At 42.3% G+C, this 15,015-nt stretch overlaps 1 protein-coding gene across 2 annotated transcripts in view; it reads left to right on the top strand.

Annotated features, from left to right (window-relative positions):
- Positions 1-215: 215 nt before the first annotated feature.
- The window catches only part of RFTN1 (raftlin, lipid raft linker 1), a 98,035-nt gene continuing 83,235 nt past the window's right edge, over positions 216-15,015 (top strand). Inside the window, exons 1-3 of one of the 2 annotated variants that reach the window (XM_030446393.1) lie at positions 298-565; positions 1,041-1,202; positions 12,469-12,624. In XM_030446393.1, coding sequence (XP_030302253.1) covers positions 12,480-12,624 — 145 coding nt within the window. In that variant the 5' untranslated portion in view covers positions 298-565; positions 1,041-1,202; positions 12,469-12,479. Of the gene's footprint in view, positions 566-1,040; positions 1,203-12,468; positions 12,625-15,015 lie in introns of both variants that reach the window. The other variant, XM_030446392.1, reaches the window with a different exon arrangement.

Below are 15,015 nucleotides of genomic sequence, written 5' to 3'. Positions count from 1 at the left end.
GAAAGCAGTCCTGCCCCGTCGGGAGCGGAGGGTTAGGGTTAGACGCTGCAGTCGGGGGGAGCCTGGGGCCGGGGTGGGAACTGAGGCGGGAAGTGCGTGAGGAACTTCCAGCCCTGCCCGGCAGGCGGAGCAATTCCCTTTCGGGCCGTATCGGCGGTGCGGGCGGGAGGCGCCGCTGCCCCTATCCCTGCCTCATCGCGGCTCTCAGCTTCGCAGCTCGGAGGAAGAGGAAGTGGCAGCGGTCTCAGGCCAGCCGGGCTCGGCGCGGAGCGGAGCGGAGCTGCTCGGCACGGCCCCGCGGAGGAGCCTCTGCCACCCTGTGCCACCTCCCCCGAGCTGCGCGGTACAAACTTTCTGACGGGTAGCGGAGCCGTGTGGCGGCGTGGCGCTGCCCCGGCACCTCCCTGTCGCGGAGCCGAGGGGGAGCGGCCCCGGAGCTCGGCGAGCGGGCGTGCACAAGCGGTAGCCGGAGGAGGAGGAAGCACTGTCAGTGGGGCTGGCCGTCTCCTCCCGCTGGGCATCCTTCAGCACCGCCGGGCTGCGCTTCGCCCGCCGCCTGTCCCAGGTATCGCCGCTCACCCGCCCGGTCCGGCGGCCAAACTTAGCGAGGGGGTGGGAAGGGGGCCCGGGACCGGTCGGGGGTCGCTGGTAGGTAGGCTCTGCGCGGCAGAGCGAGGATAGAGGCACCGGGCTCTGGCTCGTCTTGAGCCTCTATCTCCTGAAGTTCGGAGCGGGGCCCGGGCTGCTCGGCGTGCCCAGCTTTGGAGGGGTTGTTGGAGGCACTCAGGGGTGCCGGGGTAGGGAGGCGTTCCCTCCCGTCTTCAGCTCGAGCGGATTTCGGTTTGTGGGGCGCTGGTAAACCGCTGCTCCGAAGGGGGCGGCGGTCCCGCCCGCTCCGCTCCTGTCGTTTGCCCCGCGCTGGCCGTTAGGCCGGGGCAGGCGGCGGGGCCGTCCTGTCAGGCAGTGAGGAGACCCCCGGGCTCCGCCGAGGCGCTTGCGGGGGACCGCAGGCGGCATTGCTGAAAATCGCTTCTCCCCAGCGCGGTTATTCGCGTCCAGCCAACGCCGCGGTGAGGCAGAGCCGGGAAAGGAGAGATCCGAGAGGAGCCGGGGCGGGCGGGTGTCTGTCTGCCCAGCCCGGCGCCGCTCTTCACGTACCGGACACCTGGAAGCAGCGGTACCGCACCGTGTGGCTGACCGGGGTTTGTGATTTTACAGTTATTTTCAAAAGTTGGGCTGCGTGTTGCCTTTTTTTGAGTCCGAGACGCTGTTTCAGCGCGTTTTTACAACAAAATAAGGAGAGAGGTAGCGGGATCATGCGTCAGTAGTGTCTGAGTATGGAGTGCGTCCCCTGTTTATCTTAAATTCCTGTCAGAGCAGCTGCTTCTCACAGCTTCTGTGTTTCTGGAAGAAGGGAGTTGGCCTGGATGGACTTGTAGAGCTCTTCTGTGATACTTCCAACTTGGTCGAGTAATTAGTGGGAGACATTTGTTCTCCATTAGGGCTGAGTGTGCTTGGCCCCAGAGAGCTGCCAGCTCGGACCGGGGAAACGACTTGGGCCGGGGGCGGCTTTGGGGCAGGACAGGGAGCAGGGCCGGGGTCGTCTGGTGGTCTTGGTAGGGCTGGCTGTTGTGCTGAACTCGGATTGTTGGATGCAGAACAATGAAAACTTAACTATACCTGACAAAACGTCCTTTAATGTTTTCAGACAAAGTTTGGAAGCTATAGTATGATTGTATACTGCTTCTATTTTTATTTCTGTAAAAGACGTGTGGATTTATTTTTTTTATTTAGGACAGTAATTAACACAGTCACGGCATAGCTAATCTCTAGTTTACAAGGGGAAATACTTTTTGTACATCTGCTTTTTTGCTTTATTTTTAATTAATCCAATCCATTTCAGCTTCTGGTATTGAATAACATGTTACTGGCAATAACCCTCTTTTTCAAACACCAGTGGTCACATTTGTGTATTTAATTAATTTTTTTTCTAAGAAAAAAAAAAGTCTTGGAATGAAGGGTTATTTTAGGAATCTAACTTAACCTCAAGTTAGTTACATTAGACAAGGGGCTTTCCACTGATTGAATGCTGGCATTCCCCTGATCTGAGAGGGAGAATGTACCACAAAATGAGTATATACAGCTGTGATTAAATACCTAGGGGAGTTCTGAGTTGTGATACTAGGAAGTGCAGATACCATATTGGGTATAATGAAGTGGCCTTAGAATCTGTGGTGGAAAAGCTGGAGCCACAGTCTTTTGAAGAATAAAAATCATAATTGGTGAAGTCTGTATTAAAAAAAACAATTTAAAAAATCAGATAAGTATTATTCCAGCTGCCAACTTCATGTGAGATTTCATGGCTTCACGCCTGGCTCCAGGAGTCCTCTTAACCTTCTACCCCAAATCAGTTGGCCATCATTTTATTTCATGGCAAACTAACAATTGATAGTAACTATAGGACTGTCAAGTCTCTCTGGTTTTGTGTTTTATCATGGTTTTACTGGCTGTTTGTGAGGCTACTGTGCATATACTGCAATATGCATCTGATTTTTATGGCTGCTTTTTGTGGGTCCAGGGTGGTGTGATGTTAACTTTCCTTTAAAGTTGGACTCTTATCTAATGTTCCTATGCATGCTTTTGTTGGATCCATTCAGTCCTTAATTTGATGGACAATAAATGTTAGCTGCTGTAGTTTCCCCTGAAGTTTTTGAGAGTAGTTCCCTAGTCCTTAGCATCTCTATAGTCTCCTTGTCCCATGTGGAGACATCTTGCTTCAAAACTTGCAGCTGTGCTATTTCAGAAGAAATTGTACCTGTGCTTTGTCCAGTGACATTAACACTATCTTTTCTAGAAATGGCTTGCCTAAAATTATTTTTTTTACCACGTATAAAATTATATATGGTATAAGGAGTGAGGGTCTCGCCAACCTGCTGTTCCTCACATTTCTCCCCCACACCAGCACCTCACTTGCCTGTTTCCTCCACTAGTCCACTCTGATCCTGTTTGCTTTTCTTTTTCCCACCATCTCCCTCACATTCATACACAGACAAAACAACTCTCCAGGGAAAGTGTTAAGTGCAGCTGGTGGCAACCCCTGGTAGTGGGTTGGGAGTTTTCAGAGGTAGCCCAGTGACCTGCAGGCCCAGGGACAGTGCAGAGGAAAGTAAGTGTGTGTTATGCAGGGGAGCAGAGTTGAGCCCAAGGGTAGTGCTGTGAACAGTGTAATAAAAGCAGTAGCACCTAATAATGTTTTGTTGAAATCACATTATCACTGTGGCATATCCCATGCTGCATGCTAGGGCTGTGCTTTTGTCATGACTTGTGTATAAGAGCTGTCAGAGTAGTCTGCTCTAACTTTACTGAGTCCATATGGTATTTATTCACTCGACTTTTTTTCTTTTTTCCTTTCTTTCTTTTTTTTTTTTCCCCCTATATTTTTTCTTTTTATTCCATAGAATTTTCAGGGTTGGATGGGACCTTTAAGATAATCCAGTTCCAACACCCTGCCATGGGCAGGGACAACTCCCCCTCCTCAAAGCCCCATCCAGTCTGGGCTTAAAAACTTCCAGGGATGGGGTTTTTTCTTAAATTCCCCTAAACCTTAGCAAACTCTTGAGGCTAGACTAGCGAATGTCATAATTGGCCAAATCATGTTTTCCTTGTTTTTCATCTAGGCAGCATGCTTTCTTGTCTCCCAGGGAGATGGTACCAAACCTGATGCAATAGTTTATTTTTTTAATTCTAGCAGTTGGATCTGCAGTTCATCATGGCAGGTCTTCCAGAGTTCTTGGTAGGAGTCCAAATTAGTCCTGATTTGTGTTCTGCTTCTGTTTAGTTGTGGTATCTTTGGCCTCTCTAACTGGGCTTGACTTCTGGCACATTTCACTTTGTGATGGTGTTTCTTGATCCAAGACTGTAGTTTCCTCTGTTGAGCTTTTTTTTTCCCCTGTCCCTTGAAAGCTCTCTGCTTATTCTACCTTTCCTTCTTTATTAGGTAATTCATCTCCCTGGGTCTGGAAACCTTCTTATGAATTCTCTTGTCACTTCCTTGGGTTACAAATTCTGTAGATACTCATATTGTAGTTTAAACATGTTCCAGACCTCCACTGTGCTCATATCCTCTAGCTTTTCATTCCTGTTCATCTCACTAATGAGTTCCCTTAGTCTTTGAGATTTGCCTTTTGAAATTGAAAACCTTAATTGCAGATTTACTTGGTTTGCTCTACCATTTAATTTAAATAAAATCAATCATAAAGAATGAATCTGGGATTATTCTTTCACCAACCTTCCTATAAGCAGAGATTTAGATATCAGCTGCAGGTTTAAAATCCTGGTAGTGATAGTTAAACTGGAAAGTATATGGTGAAAAAATTGGTCAGTTGTAACATCCAGCACTGTATGGGACTGATTTATGGTAGTTGTTCCTTGTATTTTTCAAAATAGGTTTTTAAGAATCTGCTAAATTACTTGGTAAACATTAGTTACTTAGAGAACTGATCCTTCCCCACGAAGAAAAATTATTGATTGCAGTGTTTACTGAATGTATGCTTATATAGTTACCTGCATGGTACTACTTTTCAAAAAGGACCAAATCAATAGCTCTTGGTACAGATTTTTTGTCTTCATGAGTAGTCTCACCAAAACTTGACATAGTGGTGAGCCAGAGAGGGGGAAATGGGGATGTGTCAGGATCATGGCTTTATTCTAGGAACGTATAAAGGATCCTCCTTGCATATTGTTCCCCGTTTTTTATTTTTCTTGTGTACTGGGTTTGTCAGGTCTGGTGTTTTTAATCCTCTGCTTTGGTTATGCTTCTGTACCTGATGTTTTTTTTGTTTTTTGTTTTTCGTTATTCCTCTTCTGCTTCATTGCTTTGACTATGCTAGGAAAGGGACTTGGCCACCATTTGCACACCCTCCCAGTGTTTGTTTAAGGCTGACTGACTGGGGGAGTAAACACTCTGGTGTTTTGTTGATGAGGAAGGATGCAAGAATTACATGACTACATGCCAGCAAGTGAACTGAGCTGCACATGAAGTGCTTATTATTTTGAAAATGGAAAGGTCAGGATTGTAGGAGTGAAGGCTTAAGAAAATAAGTGCTTCTCATTACTGCACAACAAATGTGAAGTCCTGTAATTATTTGTAAAAGCCTTGTAGTATCCCTGTGAGTTAGCTAAATATTCCCTATGGAAGGAAGAACCAGGATGGAAGTACTTAACCGGAATCAAGAGAGAAAATTTATTAATACATTGCAGTTATCTTGCTTGTCTGCTGCACTCACCATTAAAAACACCATATTCCATTATTCACATAATTTTGTGAAAGGAAATTCAGGAGTAACTTAACGTATTTTTTAAAAAATAAGCTAATTAATGATAAAGCTTACAGAGTGAGGTCACTGGTTCTGGACAAATAAACATTTTAAATGTGTTAATGCAAGCAAGCTTGCTCTCACTAATTGTGCTCAAAAACAGTCTGATAGTGTTATCTGTCTGCAGAGCACATTTTGTTTGGATGTCATTAAAAATATTAAAATTACTTTATCTCTGTTTCAGGTGATAGTGTATTGGAATATTCAGTCTAATTGTGTATGCTTAGCACTTGAGTCCAGTGCTGTATGTATTTGAAAGCATTGTTTAGGAGGTCTTTCCAAATCATCCTTGTAAGTAGTCATTGACACAGTAATACTGATAGAGTTGAAATAAACTGTTTAACCAATATTTACTTAGTTGATAAATATCCCTTAAATTACTTAGTCTAGTAATCTCTTCAAGATTCCATTAGCTGTATAGTTCTGTTACATTCCAGTGTAATTTTCATTATTATTCCTTGGAGATGAATTGTTCTGGAGTTGCATGAAAGGAAGGGGCAGTACATCAGAAAATCGGCTCCATTTGTTCCCAAGAAAGCCCCAAACAATCAGACAGGAGGGAGGGTTCGTATCTTCTCTTCTTTGTGCCCTTTTCCTGCTGGAAGGGAATTCTAGGGCCCTAGCCATTACTATGATGAAAGTAAGTCGTTAGCTGCAGCTCTTCTCTGTTTGTTGTTCGTTGCTAATTCTGACCTTGTATTTTATCTGTTTTGAATACAAGCTAGTAAGGTATGAAAGTAAACCCAGGCTGCAGAGGGAATTTTAACAGAGCTTAGGTGCAGACATTAGAAGTTGAAAACTTTGCAGATCTCTAAAGGAGGTATAAAACTTTGTATATTTTATTTGAGACAGCAATTTTCTTCATGGAGGTGCTTACAAATGGAGATACTTCTTTTCTCTATTCCTGAGTACAAGTCATTTTAACTTTTTTTTTTTTTTAATTTTTTTTTTACTTTTTTTTTTTTCCTGGCAAAGGGTACTACCAGTTTTATTGAAACTTGAATTAGGAAGGAGTGTTCAGGGACAGGTCATTTGCAGTGCTTGGGTAGGTTTCTGTCCTATTCTTCCAAATACTCCCCACAGCTCCTCTACTCTTAAAATGCGTGGTGGAAAGTAATTGGGAGGAGGTGGCAGCAAGTAGGTCATTTTGTAGCTTCCAAATTGGGTATTTGCTTGGGATGTACAAATCCTGGGATAAATTTTTTTGGACTCATTTTGCAGAAGAAAGCTACTGGTTTCCTAACCAGTGTGGGCCTTTGCAGTCACTCACAAGAGAAACCTATGTATTTATTGACTGTATGCTTTGCTGCTGTTCTGCAGCTCATCACAGTTTCCATTTTTCATGTTTTGCAAAATTAAAGTGAGATACAGACTAAAAAAACCCCATCTGTTGTTAGATCTGAGTTTCAGTTCTAGTTTTTCCATCACGTGGCTGAGCACAAGAACAATTTTAGAGATTTTTCAATATCATAGAATACATTTAAGATTAATTCACAAGCTAAGTGAACTTGTAGACAAAATTGTTTTTTTCCAGCATAGTTAAATCTTAATTTTAGTGATTAATATTCTTAAGTAGATGTTACTTTTTCTCTCAAGATACTTCTTCTATTTATGGAACTAGTGAGTTGATAATTACCTTTTACATTAGTGGAAAAGAAGAAGGTTGTTTTAGAATTTACTGCAGAGCAATATATATTTGCAAGCTTTGCAGTGATTTTGAAGAAGTGTTTTTTTAATTTTCGAAAAAGTTTAATATTACTTATAATATATATTTTGTTTTACTACCAAATAAAAACAAAGTTGAGTTCACATGCACATATAGAAAGACATGATGAATATAGGTAGTACATCAGCCTTCACCATCCCTTATAGCAAAACAATATACCTGCTGAAAAAGGGGATTGTAGTGGGTTTAGATTGCTTTGAATGCAAGTGATGAACATTCCTTAGAGCACTCTGTATAAGTTCAGTGTAGAAAATTAAGGTGAATACTATGATGTTGACAACTAGATTTGTAACTGAAAAGCAACGAGATGTTTTCAGACAAGGAGGGAAAGACTCTGAACAGCATTAATTTTGCTGGAAGAGGGCTGTAACTAGTCTTAAAAATCTTTGGAAGGTTTTAAAGCAGGTTGTCCCAATAGGAAGTTTGTGGGATAACACTGAGAATTTGGTGATTCAGTGATTACTTGCCCTACACACATCATCAATATATTTGAGAAAACTTTAAGTATTCATACATCTGTTGCTGTTTCTTAAAAAAAGTACTTATGCTCCTGTATTAAAGAAGGAAATTTATTTCTTAAAATTACTTTTCTGCTGCTCTAGCACTTGCATCCTAATTACTGTGGAAAAGATTGTGATTTTGTGAAACTTATTTTTCTGTTGATACCTCATTTTTATTTAAGTGAAGCATCCTTTTCTCTAGGTATGCTTTAGTAACATAATTGTCTATACTTAATGAAATCTGGGGATGTACACTCAAGGATACCAACTGAAGCTTTAGCTAAGCAGCAGGAAGGTGAAAATCAGTCTTCTGCGAAGCTGTCAGTCAGTGAATTAATACAAAAAATATGTTTTCAGTCCAGTCTGAGATGCACAGGTGTTTCTATGCTGAATGACTTGTGGTTTGGCACCATTTCCAGAGCTCACTGCTTGCATGGCAGTGAGGGTGTACTGGTTTTCTGAAAAGGGCCAAGGAAATGTTTGCTAGAGAAGCAGAGGGGAGTGTCAGTGGCAGCCAGTGGACAAGCAGGATTTTATTTACCAGCACTTTCACCTCTGTGTAGGGAAGAATGCAGCACACTGTGATGTGAAATTCTGAGTACCTGAGGCCTCCAGCAGTCATCACTGTCTGAAGAGTGTTGTGGATTTCAGAATTGTGTAACTAAAGGTTACAGGCATTGCTGTCTTAATGACTTATGAGTTGGTTTTTTTTTCCCTACAAAATGCCATACAGTATAATTAAGATAAGTAAGAATTACTGAGCCATCACTGAAACAAGAAATTTGAAATGCTTGCTAAAACTTACTGCTTAGTTTTTTACTCTGCAGTATGTGAAAGCACAAGTATGCTTCTGGATGTGTTCTGTTACACGCCATAAAAGTATTCATCATATCTTGTTAAGGCAAACTAATATACATTTATATGTCAAAATAAATAACATTTTAGACTTAAGCAAAAGAAAGAAGCACATGAAAGAATAATCCCCCTTTTTTATTTAATAGTAGTAGTTGTCATTACAAAAATAAAAAGAAGAGCAGAAGGTATCATTTTGGGAGCAGAAAAAGATCTTGAGGATTTTTAACTTTAGCTGGAAAGAAAAAAACCCAAAACCTTTAGCCTTTCCCTGTAGTTGGAGGCAGGAATATTGGAAGGGAAAAACCTCAGGTGCTTGAATGAAAAAAATAAAAATCACAAAACGTATTGATGACACATCATCTATTTTTCTTGATGCTTTAGGTATGTTTAGCAAATGTTCTTTCTGCTGTCAGTCTTTGTGAATATTTACTATGGTGTTTTTTTAAGGTTTAATGTGTTGGTCAGTCCTATTTTGATGTATTCACAGGTGACTTTATGCACGTACAGACTCTGCAGTTGACATGAAGTTGGACTGCACTGCTGACTCTGAAATGACTTCCAGCTCTTCCAGGGGTGCAGGAGAATGGGATGAAATTATTACTGGCTAATGGAAATGCAGTGGAATAGAGCAAAGTTAGGGGATGAGCAGAGACCTCTGGTACAGTTTAGTAGCTCCTCAATTAGCCGTGTTGGATAAAAATAAAGAGAAATGGGTTCTTTGGCTGCTGAGAAGCTGACAGTAAACTGAATCTGATTCAGCTGTGACTTTTAGGTGCAGGTTACTTGCAGTGGAGACAGAGAAGCATTAGTGTTCTTTTGATAGGCCTTGTTAAGGTCTCATTTTGAACACACCCTCACCTGCGCTCATGTATAGAAATGAAACCAGGAGTGATGCAAAAGGGAGTGGTGGGGTGATAAATTATAGCATTTTCAGGGTTGGAAGGGAATCATTTTGTTCCAACTGCCCTGCCATGGGCAGGGACACCTCCCACCAGATCAGGTTGCTCAGAGCCCTGTCCAGCCTGACCTTAAAATCTTCCATGGATGGGGCTTCCACCACCTCTCTGGGCAGCCTGTTCTGGTGTCTCATCACCCTCACAGTGAAGAACTTCTTCCTAACATCCTATCTAAATCTACCCTCCTCTAGTTTGAATCCATTCCCCCATGTCCTATCACTACCTGACATCCTAGGAAGTCCCTCACCAGCTTTCTTGTTGGCCCCCTTCAGATACTGGAAGGCTACTATAAGGTCTCCTTGGAGCCTTCTCCTCTGCAGACTGACTAACCCCAATTCTCTCAGTCTGTCGTCACAGGAGAGGTGCTCCAGCCCTCTGATCATCCTTGTGGTCCTTCTCTGGACACACTCCAGCACGTCCATGTCTTTCTTGTAGCAGGGGCTCCAGAACTGGAGACTGCAGGTGGGGTCTCACAAGATCAGAGAGGATGGAGAGAATCACCTCCCTTGACCTTCTGGCCACACTTCCCTTGATGCAGCCAAGGATCTGGTGGGCTTTCTGGCTACAAGTGTACACTGTTGGCTCATGTTGAATGAGAATCCACCAGCACCCCCAAGTCCTTTTCCTCAGGGCTGCTCTCAAGCCAGTCACTGCCCAGCCTGCATCACTGCTTGGGATTACCTCAGCCCAGATGCAGGACCTTGCACTTGGTCTTGTTGTCCTTCATGAGGTTGGCATGGTCCCACCTCTCCAGCTTGTCAGGGTCCCTCTGGATGGCATCCCTTCCCTCCAGCATTTCATCTGTACCACACAGTTTGGTGTCATCAGTGAACTTGCTGAGGGTGCACTCATTGCCACCGTCCATGGTGCCATTGAAGATGTTAAACAAGACCAGGCCCAATACTGATCCTTGAGGGGCTCCACTTGTCACTGGCCTTCTCTTGGACACAGACCCATTGACAGCCACTCTTTGGGTGTGGCTGTCAGGCCAGTTCTTTATCCACCAAGTGGTCTATCCATGAAACCCACATTTTACCTGCTTGGGGACCAGGATGTCTCCAAGATGTCTCTTGTGAAGGATGTCTTGTAACTGACAGGTGTAGTGAAATGAGGCATCCAGTTGCCACTAATTCCCAGAGAGTGGCATGAGCTTGTGTCAAGCCCACCTGTGCCTAATTAGGGTGGGCCCCCACTGCGCATGAGCAGGATTAGGGGGCCAATAAAAGGTGAGGCTTGAAGCACAGGCTCAGCTCATTCCTGAGCACACCTGCAGAGAGGTCAGTTGCTTCTCTCAACACCGCACTACCTTCATTGTGCCGCCAGCGCTCATCGCCCTTAGGGTGAGGCTTGAGTGGTGCAGCCAGCTAGCACGCAGTTATACAGACAACCCGAGCAATCCTGAGGACGTGGGTTCGAGACTCCTCAGAGCCTCACCCTAAGGGCGATGAGCGCTAGCGGAGCAATGAAGGTAGTGCGGTGTTGAGAGAAGCAACTGACCTCTCTGCAGGTGTGCTCAGGAATGAGCTGAGCCTGTGCTTCAAGCCTCACCTTTTATTGGCCCCCTAATCCTGCTCATGCGCAGTGGGGGCCCACCCTAATTAGGCACAGGTGGGCTTGACACAAGCTCATGCCACTCTCTGGGAATTAGTGGCAACTGGATGCCTCATTTCACTACAGACAGGAAATGACTTGATCATGCTCATCCTAACAGATGACAGGGAGGGACATGGTAACTTCATAAAAATGGCTTCACAAAGAAGTATGTAACAAAGATCACAAAAGTTAAAGAACGACATAAATTTCTCAAGGTAGATAGAAATACTCTGGGGCTGGGAATTTGTCTTAATTTCTAATGATTAGGGGGATGAAGCAGTGGAATAAACTCCATAAGCACATCTTTGAAGATGAGGAACTTGAACTAGTTTTTCATTCTCTGCTTTAGGTTTATTCATTGGCACAATAAAGGCAACCCTAGGTTGTGACTGAAGTTTTTCAGGTGTTCATTGCTATCTGTTGGAGGTTGCAGGGAGGCTGAACCAAAGATTTTTATGATGTTTCATGCAGCGCATTTATACTGAATGGATCCCATTCCTCCAAGTGTTTGGGGTGGCTTGTGGGAGCTCCTCTTCGTCACTGTGTGTTTATTCTGCATGTCATACCCTATCCCTGAAGGATGAGTTTCTCCATGTAGGTAGAGGCAGAGTTTTGCATGGCTTGTAAGGAAAAACCTCAGAAGCCTTTCTGGTGTGTCTTTTTATCTTCTCATACTCACTGCTGGGTGAAATAGTTTGCCTGAGTCTGGCCAGCGTTGTTGAAGAGGAATGAGAGTATTTGGATCATCACCAACCAATTTTTCCATTCTTTCATACTCAGATGAACATAATGTGCAGGATATTGAGAAACATTCAATGTGTAGCAGAAATGATTGTCAGGGTTAATCCTGGCAGCTTATCAAAGAGAACTAGATTTATCTAGCCCTGTTCTGTAGTCATGTGCCTTTTCTGCTGTTAAGATGCCTTCTATGAAGTGCCATTATTTCCTGTGGGTTACCTTGAAATTATGTGGAAGGAAGCAAGGTAGGTTTCTAAATGCTGGTAGTTCTCTGCAAACCTCCTTTTCCATTGAATTGCAGCTCTAAGTGTTGCAGAGAGCTGTGTAAAAGACAGTACTGTAGTTGCATAATTTGTTATGAAGTTGTCAACCCTTATATTAGCAAGTTATTTTGCATTTTCAGCCAATTTTTATAATGGAATATGTGTCTTCCAGAGTACATTACTGAATATCAGCGAAAGATGCAAAATGCAAGCATTCAACTGTAAATTTTTGAATAAAATAATAGTATGCCTGAGGGTTGATATGAATGGTATGTACTTCAGCGACTATCTGAACATTCATTTAATGATACGATTCCATATAGTTTGTGGGTAGCTTGTATTTAAAACTAAAAATCACTGCAGTATACGATTGTGTTACATGAAGCTGGAAAGAAAAGAAAAAAAAAAAAACAAAACCAAAATGAGTTTTCCATGTTTCTTTTCCCTGCCTGTTTGCATCAGGAGCTGCTGAAATGGGTTGTGGATTGAACAAACTAGAGAAGAATGATGAAAAACGACCTGGTAATATCTATTCAACTTTAAAGAGGCCTCAGGTAGAAACCAAGATAGATGTTTACTATGAGTATCAATTTCTGGACTTCACGACACTAAATGATAGTAAGTACACAATTTTATTCGTAGATTTGTTTTTGTTCCTGTTCAAGTTAGTGTGTTAATTGGTCAATAATGATTATTGAATAGTGTGTGAATAGTTAAGATATTAAAATGTGTCTAATTTTTTCAAATAAATGCCTTTTCTTCAGTCATAATGCTGACAAGCAGAGATCCTATTGAGAATTTTCCATAAAATTGTAACCTTAGTTGTAATTTCCCCCCGCACCCTCCCTTTTTTTTTTCTTTCCTTTTTTATGGCTTTTTTTCCTTAATTTGTATTTTATCCATGTTTCAATGGTAGAAAAACTCAGGTCTTTTTGGTTCTTTCCCTTCTTCTCCCTGTGCTCCCTCAGGAGTATTTTGAGAGATTAAAGTTAGTGTTTTCAATTTTGCTAACTTGAATTACTTAACTCTTAGGTGGTCACAGACACTTTCTTATAGGTGTATGCATGTGGTTGGAAACAGCTTAGTGGAAAGACACTGAAGATCTAAAACATCAAAGAGGTGACTGTTCAGCCTCATGCAGTTTTTACTTTTTTTTCCTGTCTGAAATAGTCTTGCTTTAATTCATATGACAATCCACAGATATTTCATTTCTTTCTTTCCTGATTGACACCAAGCATCTCTGCCAGTATTGCTCACACCATCCCCTGTGCCCTCTTTCACTTCAAAATTAGCCTGTTCTCCAAGCAATTACTCCTCACACCATTTGGAAAAAATGAAGCTTGAGCAGAAGGCTGGGACCTGCTTCTTGCTATATTTAAAACAACACAGTACCAAAATCTGTTACAGCTTGCTGGCAGGATGCCAGGTAGAGCCTCAATGCTTTTGCCCTGCACTGTGCTGCTACTTCTCTTGTTTTGCCAGTCAGGTCAAAGGAAAAGCCAAAGCTATATGTCTCTCACTGTGTGAGACAAAGAGCTGCTGGTATATCACTTGATGTGACACTTCTGGTGTGGTTCAGTATGTTCAGCCCAGAATAACGTGAATTTCTTGTGTTTTAAAACTTCCTGCAAGTGAACTTGATTTTGGAAAAAAGGTGGAGGTTTGGAAAAAGGTGGAAGTTTGGAATAGGTGGTTGGACAGAAGTGCATTTTTGTAGGCCATGTGGGAATGGAGAAATTTTATCTTAGCAGACTTTTCTTTGTGTGTCTCTTCTATATTTGTGGATTTTCCTGTTTGTTGTTATACTAAATAAGTTGCCCTGCTGAGAGGACCAAACAAATAGGAGATGATATTTTTTTTTTGTATTTATGTATTGCAGTTGTTTCTACATTTATATATTTCTATTTCAAAGTGAACTGTTGTTTGCTAGTTTGAGCACTTTTACTGAGATGTACTGTACATTGTGTCATTAGTGAATGTAAATTAATACTGAGGACACACGTATATAGGCTTTTCTGTGATACTGATCACTGTTCTGTCTTAATGCCTCACAAGCTTTAGCTTGTGCATTCTCCTGGTAACTCATGAAGCCTCATCTTTGTTACTGTATGAGGGAAGAAACAGTACATGCAATAGCCTCAGGCACAGAAGATGTCTGGCACAGAGCAAAACATTAAACACAGACTTTCCAAATCTGATTAAATGAATAGGTTTGTTGTAAAGCATACTTGGTCATTGTTCTTACTCTTTAGAGGTTGCTTTATTATGATTTTAGGAGGCATAGCTTTAAAGAGACTAATAGTAAAATTATATTTACCAAGTGTTCTGCCTTGCCAAAGGGTGGAAGCTACTCAGCTCCCATTGAGTTCCACTTTGGTGTACTGTATCCCCATCACTCCAGTCTCTGAAGGTGCCAGTGGATAGGCAGATGAGGAGGGGATGGAGTTTGCTGTTTCTGCTGTTTTTTCCTTAGCATCTATGGCTGTATGCTCTCAGGATTGGTAGGGCAACAGTTTGTGGTTACACAGTTCCCTTTCTGTTCCTGTTTGGCTGTATGAGGGCTCACGTCCCACTGTGTAATGTTACAATGTTCCAGGTTTTTCTCAGTGGTGAGAACATCACTGGTTCATTTTTATTTTTGCTCAGAAATAATCTCTGTAGATAACACAAGTCAATGGGTGTTTCACCTGTGCCTGCATGGATTCAGAGGCTTCTAAAAATGAAAAGCTCATAGCTGTGTAAGAAGAACACTTGGATTGTGAAGTCTGTCTTCTGGGAATCTACTTTAGCCCTTTTCAGTGTGTGTATATATCCTGATAAAATTTTTTCCACAGGTTTTCTGCTTCATTAATTTTTTAGAACATACCATGCAAAATTATGAGGGGATGCAGAGTATTTTATGGTGTCCTTATTCTAGGTCTTATTTACTACACTAGTGAGCCTGGCTCTGAAGGCGGGTGCTAATTTTTCTCTGAGGCTTTTGTATGTTTACTGATCTCATAACTGTAT

Source organism: Calypte anna, chromosome 2 (genome assembly GCF_003957555.1).
Source record: "Calypte anna isolate BGI_N300 chromosome 2, bCalAnn1_v1.p, whole genome shotgun sequence".
Lineage (NCBI taxonomy): Eukaryota > Metazoa > Chordata > Aves > Apodiformes > Trochilidae > Calypte > Calypte anna.
The sequence above is the reverse complement of the archived record's forward strand: the minus strand, read 5'-3'. Positions and strand labels throughout refer to the sequence as shown.